The 21,446-nt window shown below is 32.5% G+C and overlaps 1 protein-coding gene across 8 annotated transcripts in view; it reads left to right on the top strand.

Annotated features, from left to right (window-relative positions):
* LOC138178157 (solute carrier family 35 member F3) overlaps nt 1–21,446 on the top strand; it is a 77,435-nt gene that overhangs the window by 23,790 nt on the left and 32,199 nt on the right. For 3 of the 8 annotated variants that reach the window (XM_069109690.1, XM_069109686.1, XM_069109689.1), the window contains exons 5-9: nt 4,375–4,722; nt 4,830–4,958; nt 5,099–5,288; nt 7,120–7,209; nt 7,286–7,415. In XM_069109690.1, the coding sequence (XP_068965791.1) occupies nt 4,375–4,722; nt 4,830–4,958; nt 5,099–5,288; nt 7,120–7,209; nt 7,286–7,415 (887 nt within the window). Of the gene's footprint in view, nt 1–4,374; nt 4,723–4,829; nt 4,959–5,098; nt 5,289–7,119; nt 7,210–7,285; nt 7,416–7,490; nt 7,976–8,303; nt 8,990–9,541; nt 10,057–16,389; nt 16,420–18,306; nt 18,738–21,446 lie in introns of those variants that run through there. The other 5 variants (XM_069109685.1, XM_069109688.1, XM_069109692.1 and 2 more) reach the window with 5 other exon arrangements.

The following is a 21,446-nucleotide window of genomic DNA, read 5'->3' as shown; positions in this document are numbered from 1 at the left end:
AGTCGCTTGCTTAGCCCCGTTAGTGCTAGTCATTTTCAAGACTCTTGACTCGCAGAAACACTGTTTAAGTCGCGCTACACATGCACCTCTTCTCACTTCTGATCACGTCGGGGTCACCAATTTGAAGTGGAGAACGTGTAGGGTGTTATTAAAGCACTCGGTGTTTAACTTCAACAATGTTTATTTAGATGATCAGTGCGCGTGGTTTTAGGTCGGAATACGTAACGTGATGCACGTCGAGCTCATGCGATGTCGATACTGATCGAACTGAACTGACTGACTGAATTGAACGAAGTGATCTGAGTGATCTGAGTGTTACGTCCCGTGGCCTGCTACACAAAGCGGACTCTGTCCCACGGACAAGATGGCCGCCAGATGTCTAAAAATCTTTATTGCATACACTCAATAAGCTTAAGGACCCACCATACATCTCTACAGTTTTCTAGTTAAGGTCCTTCAGACCAAACAAATGTTTTTTTAATTTGAAGTATTCCTTGAATTTATTGTCCACTCCAGGAAAGTACGGGAAATCTGGTTTTTCTCATATATGATGCCTCCCACTAGCAACTTTCTCTCGGAAGCGGCTAGCACACTCACCAATCTTGTAACTTAGCCAATTAGCAGAGATGTCCGTTTCCTAACGAAAAGTTGTCATCAACGAATCCGCTTATCTCGTGTCCTTAGACGCACCAGTTTTCTTCCGAGGCATCATCGTCACAGAAGTTTGAATTGCTTTACCTTTTTTGACCCGTCAACATCTTAATTTGCGATCACAAATCTTTGTACACGCGATACATTCGCAAACTTATCGTATTTGAAGCTGTTAGAAATAAAGTGTATATTTTAATTTGTTAACAAAGTGTTAGCATCGATTCAACCATCTCTATTATCTTAACCGAAATAGGGGATCGATCATTTCGTGGCGTCCATTAGTAATGCAAAGCTCTCGTTGGCGCGCTTCTTTGCGATCGCGTCTCTCCGCAAACGGTCGAACATTGAGTTTTTCCACGTTTCTCTTTTTATATGTGTCGGGATCCTCGGAAGGGAAAGTTTTCTTCAGAGTTTATTCTTCTACGACGTCCTGGCCTCGGACGTCGTTTCGCACGCCATGCGGCCAACATATACGCTTCCACCTTGGAACTTTCTTTACGGCCATGGACCCCTCTACTGCTTTCTTCCTCCATAACTACACCTGGCTAAATCTGCCCACACATTTTCTATTATATTTAGATTTTCATTCTGTCGTCGACTGCCGAAGCGTGTAGACATGTGTCTAGTGCTCAGTTAAGTTTACAATACAATAAGTGACCACCTCCCGTTTAAAGTGAATTGAAACAGAAATAAAGCAAGTGTTTACTAAACTTACTCGTGGAAAATCCGACACTTATAATCTTTAATCCAAATCATAGCCTCTCGACTAGTTATTTCAATTTGAATTAACTAGCTCGAAGATGGTCCAAGTAATTCGATCAGGCTCTCATGAACAAAACTATAACTGCACCGCGGCAAAAGGATAATCTGTCCCATCTTTCAAATCACAGAAACAACAGCAAAACACGTAAGCTAGATATAGTGAAAAAAAATGTGAACACTAGTCGGAACGAATCGTCAGCAAGCCATGTTACCATGTATAACAGATTCGTAATATTAGAAACTACAGACGATTCTATGGACGTAGTTGAAACATGAACAAATCAACGTATGCAAAAAGATCCTCCCCCCCTACCAATCTTCATTGATGATGTCATCGACATACGAACAATAATAAAGTCTATCGAGAAAGATGTTAACAAAGAGGATTACAAACTTAAAATAAAAGATAATCAGGTAAAAATTTTGCTGGCTAATTCAGATTTCTATAGAAAACTAACAAAGTTGCTAAAAACCCTGAACGCAAATTTCTACACATATCATTTGAAACAAGAAAAACCTTTTCGTGTGGCACTTCTCAACATTCACCACTCAGCTATCTTAGATGAATTGAAATTTGAACTCGTAAATCATGGCCATAAAGTAACCAACATTAGCAATATAAGGCATAGTATCACAAAAAACCCGCTATACTTATTCTTTATTGATTTAAAGCAAAAGCCAAATAATAAAGAAGTCTATAACATCAACCGTTTAATGAATTCTGCAGTAAAAATTGAACCACCTTTTATAAAAAAAGAGATAGTTCAATATAAAAGGTGCCAAAGGCACGGCCACACACAGAAATATTGTAACCACAATTACCGCTGCGTTAAATGTGCAGGTCTTCACTCCACAGATCAGTGCACTAAATCTTCAGAAACTCCTGCATCCTCTGTCAAGGAGAGCATCCTGTGAACTATAAAGGTTGCACAGCCTACAAGGCCTTGTACAGAAATAAGTACCCTAAACCCAGAATTAAGAACTTAACCAACAAAGTGCTTATTCCACAAAAATTCACTACTCCTCCAACCTCCTATGCACAGATGGCGCAAGAAAATCAAAGCAGACCAAAAATCTACAGTGATCATTCACAAAATAGTGTTCCCAGTTCACGAAACACGGATAACTTCAATAGGCTTGAAAAATTAATCGCGAAACAAACAGAGCAAATCAATAACTTGCTATCATTGCTCACAATCATCGTGGACAAATTAACACACTCCGACGTAAAATGAAACCAATACACATAGCTCTTTGGAATGCCAACGGTCTAGCTCAGCATAAATATGAACTAGAATTCTTTTTAAAACAGCAAGTCTTAAAATTCTTCGCTGATAAAAATTATCTGAAAATAAACGGTTATAACTTTTTATCATATTCAACATCCCAGTGGGAAGGCTCACGGCGACACTGAAATTATCATCAAGATCAGCATAAAACACTATGAGCTCCCATCACTCCAGAAGGACTACCCCCGAGCTACAAATCTAGCGATAGAAGATTGGCATGGTCCAATCACCACGTCAGCAGTATACTGTCCTCCTAGACATTGTATTTCCAAAGAAGACTTCGATAACTTCCTCGAAGACTTGGGCAATAGATTCATAATTGGAGGAGACTATAACGCTAAACATACGCATTGCCGTTTTACCATCTTTAACAGAGATAACCACAGTGACATTTGCTGATGATACAGCTTTATTGGCATCCCACTCAGACCCGATAATTGCCTCCTCAACTCTCCAACAAGGTCTCGACTCTATGGAGAAGTGGTTCCACAAATGGCGCTTCAAAATAAATGAAAATAAATCCAGTCATACAACCTTCACGCTGCAAAAACAATCCTGCTCACAGGTGACCATAAATAATGTTCAATCCCATACAAAGATTCAGTCAGATATCTGGGCATGATTCTGGATAGAAGAATGACACGGAAACGACACATCTTAGATAAATCCAAGCAACTTAAATTAAAATTAAAAAAATTCTACTAGCTCATTGGCAGACGTTCCAACTTAAGCGTGCAGAGTGAAATAATGCTATATAAAGCCATATTAAAACCTGTTTGGAACTGTGGGATCCAACTATGGGGAACAGCGAGTAATTCCAACATAGAAATTCTTCAGTGATTCTAATCAAAAACTCTAAGATCCCTAATAGATGCACCTTGGTATGTTACCAACGAAACAATACATCGCGATCTTAAGATACAGTTAAAGAAGAAATATCCAAATTCATTAATAGATATAACACAAGAATTAACAACCACCAAAACGCACTAGTTACTCAATTACTTGACACGACGGATCAGATCCGCAGGCTAAAAAGACATTACCCTCTAGATTTAAACATTAGATTTAGCTAAAATCAAACATACGATAATCACTTATTATTCACGTTATAGTACCACGCTAAAATAATTTACTTATAATTCTCAATGAGAATTGATTGTAAAATACATCCAAATAAAAAAAAGAAAAAAAATATTCAGATTTGGTAACCTGACGAGCGAATCCAGAGTTTTTATATTTTCTGAACAAAAATAATTTTGTACAGTCTTATCGTAGGTGGATACAATATCCTGCTAAAAATCCAATTTTTTTTTGGTATAATGTGAATAGCATGTTTTGTCAATTGCTCATCAAGTAAATCTATACATATTTGATCGTTTATCCGATCTGATATAGAATTTATATCTATATATGTTACTACTGTACGTACGTAAAATGTACGAGTATATTTTCTTGTATAGATCTACGAGTATTCAGAAGTAAACAAAAATGTTGGGTGGGTACCATATTAGAAATTGGCAGAAAATGTTTGTGAATTGCAATACATTTTTTTTGAGTAAAGTATGAATAAAATGATAATTATAGTATACAAATTTAGCAATTCAGGAATTATAGTAACCAATTTTTTCGATACGATGTTACCATGAAATTTTTATCTATATCTTTTCAGACAGCTTCATACAATGCTCCATTCTTCACAACCTGGTTTTGTACGAATTGGGAAATTCTTTACTTCCCAGTTTACTTCATTTGCCAATCTGCAAGAATCAAATGTAATACTCCATCTGAAATAATTGCAGAGAGTTTACGAGGTTTCCGCGACAAAGGATTTACCGGTGGTCGTTTTTTGATCAGATGTAGTCTTTTTTGTGGTCTCTGGGTAGTTACAAACTATATGTATATTTATTCGCTCAGGATACTACTAGCTACCGATGTAATGGCACTTTTCGCAACCAACGTATCTTGTGTATATTTGTTATCATGGGTGATCCTTCATGAGCAATTTGTTGGAGTGAGGGTTAGTAGATGTTTTCATAAAAGCTGTCTGCAATTTGTAACTATTAATTGCCTAATAAAACTAACACTGTTGATGAAATTGTTATGTGACAATTATGAATATTGCAGATAGTAGCAGTGATTTTATGCAATACTGGAATTGCACTTTTAGCGTACATGGATGGCATTACTGGAAGTCCAACTTTAGGTGGCGTTGTTCTGGCAACATCGGCAGCAGCTGGTTCGGCAGTTTACAAGGTAAAAGTTAATATTAAGAGATCGATAATTTTGGATAATATCAGTTACATCTAATTTATAATTTGACAATATACATTCTAAACAAATGCTGAAAATAATTCGGTGGAACATATGAGGAAGGAAATATAATGTTAAACTAGGTGCTGTTTAAGAAAGTCATAGGAGAAACAACATTTGGTCAAATGTCTTTATTCTTTTCTCTTATTGGGTTGTGTAATGCGGCGTTGTTATGGCCAATTTGTTTGGCTCTTTACTTTTCGGGAGCAGAAAGCATACACTGGGGACGATTGCCATGGACGGCATTACTTTCAGCAAGCATTTTGCACTTAGGTTAGTACCTTTACTAATTTTAATCTTAAACTTCTATCCAGAATACACACCAATTCAAGATATAGGTTTGATTATATGAATTCTTCGTATCATAATAAAATAAACCCTTTATGATTTTGCAACTTAAATATTTTTACATACTTGCGAACATTTGTTTAAATTTCGCCGCTGATTGAGCACTACATATAAGCAAGATAAAAACTCTTAAGGAGAAACTTAAATAGTATAGTAATATAGTATTAAATAGTATAAATAGTAATGCTTTATTACTTTCCCTTGGAGAATACAAAAGATCTGTTTTTTATATAATCGTTCTTATTCTATAGTTCTTTATCTATATTTAAACCAACCTATCTTATGTTATTGTACCTATATCTTATGTTATTGTAAATATATATATTATGTTCGGCTACAGGTGTAAAACAATTTAATTTCTTGAAGCTACAATAAGATAGTTCTTTATTTATATTTAAATCAACCTATCTTATGTTGTTGTACCTATATCTTATGTTATTGTAAATATATATATATTATGTTCGGCTACAGGTGTAGAACAATTTAAGGGGTGATTCTTGAAGCTACAATAAGATGAAAATCAAGAATAAAAAATTGTGTTTTCAGTTTTGTTTTCAGTTATTGACAATTAAAAATTAACCGAAATATCCCTGTGTGCGAGAAAACCTCCTTACATAACTGAAAATAAGTCAGTCTAAGCACCAGTGTGCACAGGGATATGAGTAGCAATTTACCTCGTGCAAGTCGTACAGAAAATGATGACATTTAAAAGCGTAGACCATCCTGCACGGCGTTTTCTAAGAAAAATCGTAGATTAAACATTGTACCTGTCTACTCATTAAAATTCATTACAGCATATCGACAGCTATCTCATTAGTATTTCCTCTAATCCTTTGCTTCCAAAAATAATTATTAACTAACAGCCCATAAGCAATGCTTATACAAATTTGGCACACGCACCGCGATCGTTCCGTCCGCAAAAATCATTTGCGTTTTATTAATATATTAGTATATTTTTTGGATTATCTTTTATCCTTTATATCAAGCTTTTATATGTGATTCATTTGCAAATAAGTGTAATTAATATGAGTCATTAAATGTTTTAAGTATGACTATTCAAGAAGATTTTGTAGCCAATGAAAATTTTGAAACACGTTTCACAGATCTAAATGTTCCAATTTAATTATTGTTAAAAATATGTTTAAGAAATTTGTCATTAACTGATTTGCGATTATCATAAGAAATGTTTCACAGTAACTTTGAAAATGTCGATTCCAAAGTTGTAAATGTTCGAAAATGAAATGTTAAAAAAATAAGATTCTAATAATATATTTTTTAGTTTATAACGATTCATACATATTTAAAAGTTTCTGTCTAAACAGTTATTTTCAATCCTTCAGATATGAATATTATAGATGAATATCTCTAAAAAACATGCATTCTCGGTACTTAAACTCATGTTGATCACGATATATAGCCTTATTTATAAGAAATACGATTTGCAAAAGCGCTGCAAGATACTGAACTTGCTTCATAGAGAAATTATTATAAATATTAATTCTTCGTTTCACTCATAATTGATGTAGTATGATTGTCTCTACGGTTTCGCAAAACTTAAAAAAAGCTCATGTTCTATCCCGACTAAGTGATCACAAGTAATCTTATTTCGCGTCCTTTATTCAAAAATTATTATTCATATCTTTTTATATAATAATTCGAAGAATTGGTATGTTTCCTTACGTTGAGGTATTCTGGATATATCAGAAATAAGAGTTTGAGATAGATATTAAGGTTACATTTTGTTTTTATTCGATAGTTGCAAACATGCTTGGTAACTTCAGTATTGCTCTGACCTACGACCTGTTCATTACGCTAGGATTGATCACCGCTGTACCTGTATCTGCTGGTACGGTAAAAATGAGACATTAATTGAGCTAATATCTATAATTACTCAATAATTATGTAATATTATGGTGTTACAGCATTGGATGTTCTTTTATACGGAGCCCATTTCATGGGGATGAAATTGGCAGGAATGATTTTTATAGCAGTCGGCTTCTTTCTCGTGATGTTTCCAGATAATTGGCCAGATTATATAACCAGGCTGCTTCGGTATGCACTTTAAATATATTTTTTAAACGTAATTTTATGGTATGTTTATTACGTCTAAGTGAATTTTTTTCTTAGTCTTTAGTTTTTGTAGATATTCTAAGCGTCCTATGTTTGCTACCTTCTTACATCCACGTGTGCGCACGTGTATGTGTATGTATAATATGTATACATACATACACGTATTTATATATTTCTTCTTTCCACTTTTGCAAGAATATTAAAATGTCATTTATCTTGTTTTGCACCATCATAGAGGCAGCGTGTAGTCTCACTGATGTAGGATATGCTTGATATATAAAAATGGCCTATATAAATATCTATCTTTCTCTTATTCACTTCTGTATTTGAATCTTTTTAAAGCATATTAAAGTTCATGTTTCTTTTTGGGAACAGCTTTTATGACAAAAATTCAAAGGCAATCTATTTTTTAGTTATGTATGTAAATATATATTTGTACATAACATGAATATTATGCATAAAATTATCACGTGTAGTGCTTCTTCGCATCACATTGACTCTACCAATAATTTAAAGATATTTAGAAATATTTATAAATAATATATTTTCTACATCGAAATTTTCTATTACGTTACATCCTTAATGAAGATCACTTCTTATTCTTTTCTTAAAAATATATATCGCAATACTATTCTTGCGTACATATGCGTAGGTAAATTCGAAAGATTAATTCGATTAATCGAAATGGTTATATCGCTTAATTAAAATATCAATTGAACATTTGATAGTCCGTTCAATGGTTTTATATTTTTGCTGTGTAGATACAAATCTAAGCAAACTGTAGAATATTTTCTTTGCCATTTAGAGGTACAAACTTTTGTGTTTCATGAATTGATAAAAATAAAAAATAGTACTCATATTATTTTACAGGATGCCGGAAATATGCAACAGGTTTAAAGTATAATTAAATGAATATTTTTTTATATTTAAGAAATAAATCATGATTACATCAAACATTAAATATATTGTATTAGTCGTTATTTATGTAAGATGATATACTTACATGTAACAAGTCTCAAAGTCATTCATGCAATTAAGTAAAATATGCTGTCTCGTTCACGCAGTTTTTAAATATGTGAATACGAATTATAGAAATTACATAGTATTGTAGTTAGTATTTAGAATATGTTACCATATTAATCCTATCAAAAATTATTTAGAGGGTCGTTTCATTTGTTTTCAATTCAATGAAGAATTTATTAAGAATCGATTCTATTTTTAATGTGAACAATAATAAGTAATGAATAGCCACTAATACAGTAATTTAATAAAATTAAGATATACATACAACGATATATGATCTTCCAGAAAACAGTCATCTATTAACTAGTTGCAGACTGTTTTATTAATAGTACGTCGACGACTTTTCAATTCTATTGCCAAAAACACTTGAAAGTATAGACTATTTCCTTAAAACACGTTGACGCCGGCGCCCGAATTCACTGCCTGCTTCGTGGGGCGGCGCTGGGTCACTACCTACTTTGTGAAATACATGTGTGACCCATCGCCGCCCCTCGGGACAGACACGTGTGACCCGCCGATGGCGCACGCCGGCGTCAACGTGTTAAAGAGATGAGTAATATTTGTAAGCTTATTTAATGCAGTAACTAAACATTTAATCAATGAAAGTCAATAACATGTACCAGGTCACATTTTAGCAGCTATATTTTCGTATAAATCTATATTTTTTTGTCATTATGCAATATACATTGGACTATTGAGTTTGATATGTCAAAAACAAATAACATCTATATTATATAACTTGTGAAAAATTGGCATATATAAAAGTTGTATGTGTGTGCTAATAAGAAAGACGGACGTATTTACTTGTCTTATAGAGGAGATGCTTAAACAATTTTAAAGTTACTTTACTTTTATATTTTTAGATGCAATGTTGTATTTTTTATGTTAAAATTTGGAAATATATGTACTGGGTATATCTTCTAAGATTAACTACCATTTTTTAGGCATTTCTGATAATTTACCAATGAAATGTTTTGAACAAAAGTTAGTCAGTTTTCGATCCGCTCCAAAAAAATTTTCCCGATAAAAAGTCAAGATCTTCTTGGCTTTCTTAAATGACACCACATATTTTGGACTTCCCATAGTTGTAACTGACGCCAAAACAAATTCAACGATCTGCTATACTAAGACCCACGAAATGATCTTGAATTCTGAAATTTAAGTTTAATCATCATTAATATGGAAAATTATCTTATTTCGACCAAATTACGTATTTAAATACATATATGTACATACATTTGATGCTTGTATTACAGAAAAATTTAGCAGTTCTATAGATATATACAATGTGTTCGGCTACAGATGTAAAAAAGTTACAAAAATTGTTTATATGTGCCATTATTTATTAATTACTTATGGAAACAATGGTTTAAAGGAAACATTAATTCTCTTTACTTAAAAATTTCATAAGGCGGTTTTCGAAATGCTGTTATGAATTTTAATGAGTGGACAGATATAATGTCTAATCTACGATTTTCCTTAGAAAACATCGTACAAGATGCTTTACTTCTTCAAATGTTATAATCTTCTCTACGACTTGTACGAAATAAGCTGATATCCATATATCGCACGAATTGAGGATCCCTGTACACACCGGTGTTTAGACTGATCCATTTTCGGTCGTGTAAGCACACAGAGATATTTCGGCCAATTTTTAATTGTCAATAACTAAAAACAAAACTGAAAAAACAATTTTTTTTATTCTTGATTTTCATCTCATTTTAGCTTCAAGAATCACTCCTTAAATTTGTTTACACCTCTAGCCGAACACCCGTACAGGTTACACATAGGTTATAGGTTACATATAGCTGCGGGAAATAACATACTTGTAGTGTTCAGGAAAAATTGAAGGAAAAATTCAGGAAAAATCTCTTATTGGGTAAAGAGAGCTTAGAATTAGATCATTTAGAGAATAATAAAAAACAATGTTGCATTTTTTGTAAATCTTATGATATAACATTTATTTATATTATGGAATAATTTATTAGCTGTACACCAGTCCTTGAGCCTATACATATATGTAGGTCTTGTTGAATTAATAGAGTAGATATAAAATGGATTACCGGTGCTATGGGAGATCTCTAATTCATCAGCATAAAGAAGGTATTTACAAAGTTATGGACTTCAGATATATCACTTATAAATAAATTAAATAGAAATGGGGCTAGATGGGAACCCTGGAAAATACCAGAGTTAATCTTGATAATTCTAAAAAAGGAGTTATTAAATTTGACTATTTGAATCCTAGTCCTAATGAAGTTCCTAAATCGCGAAAGTAGATCCTCAAAGATGTCCAAGTAATTGTACCTAATTAAGTAATTGTATTTTAGTCGTGAGAATTGAGCTGCTAGCGGTATTGAAAGCTTTACGAAAATCGGTATAAATCGGATCGACTTATGTGCCTTTATCTACGTGATCAACCAGCTACTGATAGTACTCCACCAAATTAGTTTTAATCGAACGTTTGTTAGTGTTCATATTGTTGATTGATAATTATATTTCTACAAAAATAATATAACTTGTGGGTCGCCAATCTTTCCAAGATTTTAGACATGATTTTGAATGCTAATAGGTCTAAAATTTTTAACATAGGTAAGATTATCATTTTTAGGTATAGATTTAGATAATACATTTAAATAATTTCCATGTCTCAGGAAAAGTTCCTGAAGATAGGGGTTTATTGAAAATAATCCAACGAATCCTGGACGTAATGAATTTGCAGCACTTAATAAGTAGATAGTGGCTATCCATCAGAACCTGAGTTTCAATTAGTGTCAATATCATTCATGCTATCAAATTTTGATCTTTTCTTCAGTTATTATTGATTTTATTAGATTAACTTTCACATTAAAAAAATTGTGAACCAAATTAGACTAAATTATCACATTACTATTATATTATATTATATCATTTGCTGAATATGATCAACTCACACATAAATAATAGGTATCTATATATGTATATTGGAATCCCTTTGTTCCAGAACATAACCTCTTTATTTGAATTTGTAAAGAATTCGTATCTGTAACATACACAATTATACTTTATACTATTTCCTTTCTGATACTATATTATTCAGCATTATCGTTAATTTAAATAACTAATCTACTTTTATATAAACAATAGCACCATCTTTGTGTACTCACGTTGACTACAAATTTAAAAATCCATAAAAATATATGAATATTTATTCTATATTATGAACGATTTTTCTTCATGAAGCAAGATTAATCTTCATATTTTTTCACTCATGATTATGCCATTTTTGATATCTTTTCACTTGTTTTTAACCAATTTTCAGTGTATATCCGTCGGAAACATAACAAAGTCTGTATCTTTTTCTTGAGAAGTAACACTACATAAACAAAAGTACATCAAACCAATAACTATTATTGCTATATCACGATTACTACTTTATCTTCAAATTGATAAATCAATGAACTAGCTTGCACTTGTGAAGTTTTGTATAAATATATGTCGGATTAACACTGGGAGTAAGGTTATGGGCATCAGATGTATCTTCGCGGGAATTAGCCATTGATGCGGTACAACACAGGTGTAGTTTATTGCAATAATAGGGTTGTTACAATCTTGACAGTTAATCACGGCGATTAGGCACTCGCGAAGCTAGTGACAATGGCCTCAGGTTCGTTAACGAACGGTCAACGGGATGACGAATGCGATGTGATACACGTATGACTCCACGTACAAGTAAACTTATCTGCAAGAACTCCAACCCCAAATCCAAGTGGAACTGCCCTTATATATTCCTGTTCCCACTTTTCGGGTAAATCTTGGTTTTTAAGGAGAGCCATATAATCATTCCATATCTGTCAGGTACACGTTCCTCTCGTGACCGTGGCTACGTCCAGTGACCCGCTATGTCACTTCGAGCCCGAACCCATCGTCATAAAGCCAGATCGGAACATTAAAACTATTTCTTATTTTTATTACTTAAGTGTAGCTATAGTAAAAGTCTGGACTAGGGTATTGGGATTTTTTCCAACATTCCAGACGGGAAGTCCCGATGTCCTTTCATCTCCGACATATACATATGTGTTGATGCCATCAAATACTAAATGCCATTAAATAGTATATTCTGAAAAAATAAAAATAAGATGGAATCTTTCTATATATGTACATTGTACATGTATGTTTTTTTATAGATCTATACAACTGTATTTTATTATTTCTTTTCTTATAATTAATCCCTATTTTTACTTATGAGGATTTTCGTCAATGGAGTTTTTAATTTTTTTGGAAGAATAGTGTACAGTATGTTATATGTTTGAATTATCAATTCAAAACTCATTTAACTTGATTTTTTAAGATTTGTTCAAATTAGTTCTTCAGTATACTTAAACTTACTGCTGTATATATGCAGTATTATAATTTTTTTGTCTTTGCCTTTTTCTAATGAAAAGTATAGAATGCAGAAAGCCATTTACCAAGAAGGATATTAAATTTATTCCATTCAATATGCCAATATTCCACAATGTATCACCGTAACCATATGTGAAAAGCATCTATTGTATTTATAAGCATATCTTGATTGTCTGCATAGGAATAATGAAAAAGTTCGATTCAATTTTGCATAAAATTGTATACGAACAGTTAAGGAAAGTGCTTTGTGGACAATATTGCCTTAACGTATTTTTGATAAAATTTATTAAAAAAACATGAACAAACATTTTACATTTGTTAAAGTTGAATATCCTGTTAAATGAAAAAAAGAAGGATTAATTATTTTCATATCTGTTATAAATATATACAGGGTGATTGGTAACTGGTAGTACAAGCGGAAAGGGGGTGATTGTACGCGAAAAAAGAAGTCGAAAATATAGAATAAAAATTTTTCGTTTGAGGCTTTGTTTTCGAGAAAATCGACTTTGAATTTTCGCTCGGTACGCGTGCACTTTATCACGTCTCGTTATAACGGATCTCACTGTAGATCGTTGTCTCGATGGAAAAATTAAAAAAAAAATTTTTTTTATTCTATATTTTCGACTTCTTTTTTCGCGTAGAATCACCTCCTTTCCGGTTGTACCACCAGTTACCAACCACCCTGTATAGAGGCTGATTCATAAATGTTTGTCAATACTCCATGGAGTAAATCTACACATGAAGATAAATACAAAATGTCTTATGGACATATGCCCTAAATACTTTAGATTTCGAAGTATGGATGTTTAAAGAAATTGTTCGAAGTGTCCACCTCTTACCTCAACACATGTTGTTGCATGTCTTTTAATGTTTGAGACCCAAGCAGCACGATCGCGCTGTTTAGCTTTTGTGTCGAAAAGCCTCAGTACATTTGAACGCTACGGACGACTGACGATATTTTGTATTTCATTGTTATCTTCTCAATAATTTCTATTGAACAAAACTTGAAATATTTATAAACTAATAGCACGCATATATAATAATATAGATGTATTTCATAAAAATAACAAATATGACGAGCGGTATTGCACCGCTAGTTTCTCTTCGCAATCGACTAAGACAAGCGCTACCGCGCTGTTCGGGATTTTTCGACCCTGTTTTTTCAAAGACTCCTGGGACTCAAACGGTTAATAATGAGTTTCGTAGTCATTCGAAAGAATACCAGATATTCTTCGAGTAGTTTCAAATCCATTTTGTATCTTTTCTTGTCGATCTTGTACATTGTTCTCTTGCGTTGAATATACAATAGATTTTAAATAGCCCCAAAAACAAAAACCTAAGTGGATTTAGATCATGGTAGCTATATAATGGATCTATCTTACCCTATCCATCGGTTTGCGAAGACGTTGTTAACACTTTCTTTAATTATTCGTAACTCGAAAACTAAGGACGTAAGACATATGTCCATAGGACGTTTTTTATTTATTTTCCTGTGTTTCTACATTACTTTCTTGAAATATTGACATGCATTTATAAATCACTCTGTACATATACGAGTATATCTGTTCGTAGTATTAAAAAGGAGAAAGTGTGTAATTAATTAGAAACCGTTTTTTCCAACTATTCATATTTGATTTCGCATTTTCTCATTTCTTTTTCATTCTCTCAGTTTATTACATGTCAAAATATCTTTAATATCATATCTTTTGCTTTCTGCTTCATTTATATTTTAATTTCTCAATTATCAGAAATAGCGATGATGAGAAAATAATATAAAAATATGAAAAAATAATGTAACCAAGTATATTTTTTACGATTACTTTTTGTTTACTTGTTTTACGTATAAACATATTTCTTACTAAGAAAATTCGCGAGAAATATTGATTCTACATTCAAGCTTTTGAATTGTACTAAAAAATTTTTGACAACTTAAGAATATGAAAAATTTATTGTTGGGTGTATTTAAAATATGTGTATAAATTTCAGAATCTTTATATATTTTTAAAGAATTTAATTATTACAAAAGAAACTTTAATTTTGGATTACGTTAAAATTGCCGACGCAGATTTCATCAATATGGTTTCCACTGATACAAATTCACCAACATCAATCTTGATCGATGTATGCTTTCTATCAATTATACACTATCAATAATGTATGACGATAAATAAGTTAAAGGTAAGTAGATAGGAACATTCGAAAAAAGCAAGAAAGATGAGAACAAATCTTTAATAAAATAAATTGAAACGTAATGCTATAATATTTATATAGAAATATAAAATATAGATATTCTTTTATTTGTACATATTTAAAAAATAAAGATACAGATCTTTAATTAGTTAGGTTTGGGTTCGGTTAGGTTGTGGTGAACTTAATGGAGATGGAGGACGACAGCGGGCATAGCGATGGTGACTAAGGTGGAAATGGAGGGTGAGAGGAAGAAAGGTTGAAAAGATATGTTCTTGCATTTATATAGATAAATCTTTTCACGTAATAATTCAAGAGCACCGCAAGACCTGCTTTTACAAACTTAGATAGAGGGAGAGGCAGGATTGGCGGTGGTTGTTGAAGCACCAGCAAAACAGAAAGGAAAAGGGTAATCACCCATTAGTGTAAACAGCAACTTTGCTTAGTAACTATGGTTATGGATGGGAGCATAAAGGTGGATAAAATGGAAAGAAAGAGGAGGCTGTAATAGTAGGGAACATAAATGGGTTGATTATAGCGATTAGCCATTTTTCACCGATTACAAGGGTTGATGAGTTCAGCGAATATTGGAAGAAAGTGGTGGATTACATGAGGTGGTTTAAGGGAATAGGGATATGGATTGCTGAAGGCGTTACTGCTCATACCCATACACGGGGATGTGCGAGGTGACAGAAGGAAATAATAGAGAAGCCAATTAGCTCAAAAGACTGGATATGTCTGAATGAGGGTAAGGCATCTTGGCAGACGGCCAGCCTGCGTTCCCACAGGGAAGTTGTACCAACTAGAAGCTTGCCGATTCCAAATCTGGTTGAGAAAGGCGGAGGAGCCAAAATCCAACCCAAACCGCTTCTACCGGCCACCCGCTATCGGCTACGAGATGCCATGCCAAAACATTAGGACCCTTATAACCTAATCCAAAGACATTTACAAATTAATGTAAGGTCTTATATTACTTAATGTTGTCGGTTAAATATTATTATCAAGCAAATTATTGTTGGTCAAAGCTATTGTCGATCTAGATTGGTGTTGGTGAATCATATCGGTGAAACCTTTGAAAAAACCTATGTCGGGGATTTTAACGTAATCCTTTAATTTTCATTGATATTCAATTGTAACAATATATATTTCGACATTTCTTTTCTTATTTTATTTCAACTTTTAATCTGTATATTTATACAGTCACAGTTTATTATTAATGTTATTTTCAATATGAATCAAAACATTTAATCACATAAGAAATACAACAAAATTGCTTGAGCTGCTTATTGTGTTGTGTGTGAATCGACGTCGACACTTCATCACTCGCTTCCAAACAATCAGGATCCATTATATGCTGTTACAGAAATATAGTCCTCATGAGTCACAGTTCGAGGTAAGAAAATACATCGCCTTCGTTTTATGTTACTTACGTCGAAAATTCATCTGTTTATTTTGTTTCAATGTCACAAGTTTACAATTTAGTAACATAAATCATAATTGCTGCACACTATCGACAATAAGTAAAATAATAAATTAATAATACCAGATTTATTGCTAAAATAGATGTTTCATTCAATTATAGTGTATAAATATTTATCTCTTCCGAAAACATTCGTGCTCCGATTTGGACCAAAACTTTTGATATATGTAGGTTCCATTTAGATAAAAACAATGTTTAGGAGAAGAATGTTTGGCAACTCGAAGGTAAGACACCTTTTTAACATTTTTTTATTTTTCTTCTATATATCGGCCTATATATCTATGTATGCACGATGGATGATGTTTACATTGCACGTTGGTAACATTGCTTGTGGTTACTTTAGTTCGTAATTCAGGGTTAATTCGTCGGTAACGAGTAGTGACAATAAGTACAAATGAATTTCGCAAATATCTCTGAAATGTTGCATCGCATTAACTTATTTTCTCTCGCCAAGAAATTGAGTAATCATTGAATAACAGTCGAGTGGCTAAAGAAACATACAATTAATTCTACGTGAAAAATGGTGTGCGGACCATAAGAAAAAAATGATTTATGTCGAAATATGAAGAAGTTTCAGTTATGTTTAGGAAAAATGGAAAAGCGTTTCAATTTACGAAACGCTAAAAATCCTCCTTTTAAACATTTTTTTTGCTTACGAAGAATCTATTTTCAAAATTTCCATCGTATCGGAGCATGGACATTTTCGGAAGTTTCGGCTTTATATCTAACTGATGGAAAAGTTATAATCGTTTAACCCTTTGGATTTCTGGATATTTTAAATTTACAGTACAATCTTTAGCGTTTTCAGATGAATTTTCTTTTCTAAGTGACAAATAAAAAATATGAAAAAATGCATGCCTTGTTGCATGCCGTGACAGTTTTAATCTTTATATGTGTGCGTGTGCGTGTATGTGTGTAAAACCAATTATTTTTTAAGGCATTTGCTTCTTTTAACTAAAAGCATGCCGTGCATGTTTGCTTCTGTATATATAGTAAATCTTAATGTTCACACTAATCCTAATGTATCATATATTTTATTAAACGTGTCCTTTGATAATAAAAGGTGATGTAAATAGATCAATTGCAAGTTCAATTTTTGTTTCGTGTATAACGAAAACAAAATTGTGTATCGTAAGTGCGCTGCTGTAAATTGATACTATTCTGCAATATTTTCCGACACTATACAATTCTAATGTTCATTGTACGCCAATCAATATTTTATCATGACAATGAATATTTTAATCGACGCAGAAATTCTAAGGATATCAATTGCACTGAAAATCTATCAATGTTGCGATCATTTGTCCTATATTATACGTACAGTATCTTTTTGCCATTAACGAATGTGTCAACAATTCATACAAATGTTTGTACATATTTATAATTACGTAATTGTGATGTAATTAACGAAAATACATCGAGTAACATTAGAAATAAACAAAGCATACAGTATTTTACGTATAATTAGCATGTGATCGTGATTCAGAAGTATACGAGAAATATAGAAAGGAATAAATATTAAAATAAAATAAGTATTAGAGAAAAGTTCGAATTTCTGCGACGACAATTAATTTCAACCCGTACAGTGGTAAATCATGAAAAAGAGCAAAGAGTTAGGTAGCTTAACGAACGCGTATAGTTTGATCTAATGATACGTTCGAGTTGAACAGAAAATAAGAAAATGCCGCTACGTGAGAGAAATACCAAGGCAAAGGCCAAATGCTGTCGAAAGAAGTCGTGTACAGGTCCTTGCAGGAAATAATGAAAATACTGATGATAGCCTGGGATTAATATACGCAGTACCACGGGTGGGCAACAACGCAGGAGTACTTTTGCTAGAAGCCGCTGTCCCTCAATGCAACAACGGCAGTATCGGCTGCGAAGTTACGGTGTGCCGTCGACTCATGGCGATGGTCAAATGTTACTACCAATGAACAGCAGTAACAGCAATCAAGTTAACAACAACCAGTCAAGCAGCGAACCATCGATGACAACGACCGCGAATCTGACACATCGGCATATTAACTCATCCCAGCAGAACAACACGGCTTCCGAATCCCAACGTCGCCGAGTCCCTATTTCCATCACGACCTCAACCTTGACTCCGATTTCAACTTCCATCACAACGACTATCTCGACTTCGACCTCGACCTCAACCTCGATCACAACCTCGATCACGACGAATAGTCATCAACGTTCCCATCCTCCTGGCCTTCAGAACTAATTTCAAGGTATGGCTGAATATCAAAGCCGCGACTCGAGGTTCTGCGCTTACGTGCATACGATATATCTACTCAAAAAAGTTGCTAAACTTGTTTTCAAAGTCAATTTCACTGATTGATCTTTCTTTTTCCATTTTTCTTCTGTTTTTTTACGTACCATCGTTATAAAAAATTACATATCGCAATTAAAAATAATTCGCAATATTCTACAAGAAAGTCACAGCACATAATTATTAATATTATTTCTTAAAAATTGTGTTAAATAAGAACAAGCAGTAATTATATAACTTTTCATAATTAGTGTAATTAATAGACATCAAACTTTACACGTCACAGTACAGACAAATAATTCTAAATTATAGAATGCCTGAAGTAAGAAGCGTATCAATTTTTCATTCTGTACGGTCTGACCAATACCCAATTGATACTAATTTAACAGAAAGTTACTCACGCACATATTTTTTATTATCTCATAAAAGAATCATTATTCTGAGAACAATGGAAATAACACATATTAATTTATGCTTACCACTCTTATTTTCAGGTTATAGGAAATTGTAAATATATGTTCTGCAAAAATTTTTCTCGACCATTTCTAACGTAAAATATGTTGTTGACCATGAATTTCTATCAAGACAAATTTTTAAAATGAGATAGTAGACGATGTTGACGATATCACATTATGGTTGGCGAGGTCAACTTTTTCTTACTAAAATTATCGTGTTAATGTTATGAAAAAGTGATTGAAGAAAAAGTTATGAGGTTTGATATTATGCTTGGCAAATTATTTTTGTATTCAAATCATCGATCATTTACATAGAATCATATATTTTCAGTCATATAAATTTATAAATGTAAATTCAATAATCTGAATAACATAACCTCCAATTAGGTTATATTATCTTAACACATAGGTCGCTTAGGCAGAGAAGACAGAAGAGAATATTAACTTTCGATGTAGCAAGTGAAAATTCTATAAATTTTGCACATTTATGTAAAAAGCTCAAGTTTTGATCGTAGAACAAGCAAAATAGAACAATAATTATATTTTGAAGATATAAAATATGGATACGCTTCCATCTAAAAGTGTAGCGTCGTTTAAAAACTGATAATTACTAAATGTATCCAAATTTAAAAGACTTGGAAGAAGGAATAGATTAACGAAGTATTGTATTTTAATAAACATTGTTTTCGCTGAAAAAAACAAATTAGATGAAAATGTACGTGAAAAGAGCATTTTTGTACTACATACTTTACTCCATGAAAATGTTTAATTAATAAAATTTACGTGTCTATAGGGTAATCAGAAACCAAGCGTTACGACCACCATAACGCAATTCTACATACACCTTCGGATCGGCCGAGATTTGTTAAAAAGAATTGCTGCGAGATTGTAATTGAAGATCAAATTTTTGCTTGTGTCGTAGTATTTTACACGTCACGGGAATCAAACTTATCAAAGAAACCACGAGTCGTAACAGTTTACTTAAAAAATAATGTTAAGGTTTCGTTGATTCATACATTGACATTTACAATACGTTTACAATTCGCAGTCAGGTAGAAAGTAAATAACGTGATATATTAATAAGGAAATTGGTAATTATCTCTTAGCATGTGAGATTGTCCATTCTAAATAGAATGAAGTAACTAACTCCATAATTTCAAATACATATTACAAAAATAGTCACTGTATGAAAAGATCTTTCAAATAAGAATCGAATAGCGTTGAAGAAGACATATTGAAAACACTGATATTATGTGTTTGTATTTAAGGTTGACTATTTCACGTACTAAAGAATAATTTCCTATTTTCTCATTAATATTACGCTATTCACTTTCTATCTAGCTGCGAAATATAGACATATTGTAAATAATGTCAATGGTACCTTACCATCATCTTTCAAAAAGGCGGGTTGAGTTGCGATTTATGGTTTCTTAGACAAGTTTGGTCCTCATGACGAATAGAATACGATACAAGCAAACCTCCAAATCTCCATCGATCCATGGTGGCGATTACGAATACAATCAAGAATAAAAGATGCTTAATCTGGTTTAAACTTTGATGTCAAAATCGTTTCAGGGTCATATTGCTATAACAAGGTGAATTGAATATCTTAAATAATAGAAAAGTAAATAATTCTACATAAAAGAATAATAAGAGATTTTCAATCTAAAAAAAAAATTTAATCTCGACAAGAATAATTTGACAACCATAATATTCGTCCCCAGCATATCCTATCTTTTCCTGTTTAAAAATTTGTTTATATTAATAAAAATCAGGGACATTTTGTGCAATCATGTTAATATGTTTCATCTTGTATGTTAAATATATCGTATTCTTTTAATATGAAGTATAACGTATAAATCATTTAACTTGACAACTTCAAATTACTTGCAATCTGCTCGTTGTATTATAATAATATAATGATATTGCAGTACACGGTATACATATTTGAATATAATTAATTTTTAGCTATTCAATCAGTTTTCGGGGCTTAATTGATATACCAATATAAAATGATTTCAATAATTTTTCAATATTTCTGTATTTTTTTTTTTTTTTTTTTATTGGGTGGGTAACGACTGTATTGTCGGGGTATAATTCTGAACAAGTTTTTCCTTACATATAAGTGGCGGACGGTCCTAGTTTCTCAGATATTTGCAAAAAACTATCGATAGCGCTACCTGAATGAATCCTGCCTATAATTGTGCGTCCAT

Source organism: Bombus flavifrons, chromosome 3, assembly GCF_040668555.2.
Source record: "Bombus flavifrons isolate JBK064 chromosome 3, iyBomFlav1_principal, whole genome shotgun sequence".
Taxonomy (NCBI): domain Eukaryota; kingdom Metazoa; phylum Arthropoda; class Insecta; order Hymenoptera; family Apidae; genus Bombus; species Bombus flavifrons.
The sequence above is the reverse complement of the archived record's forward strand: the minus strand, read 5'-3'. Positions and strand labels throughout refer to the sequence as shown.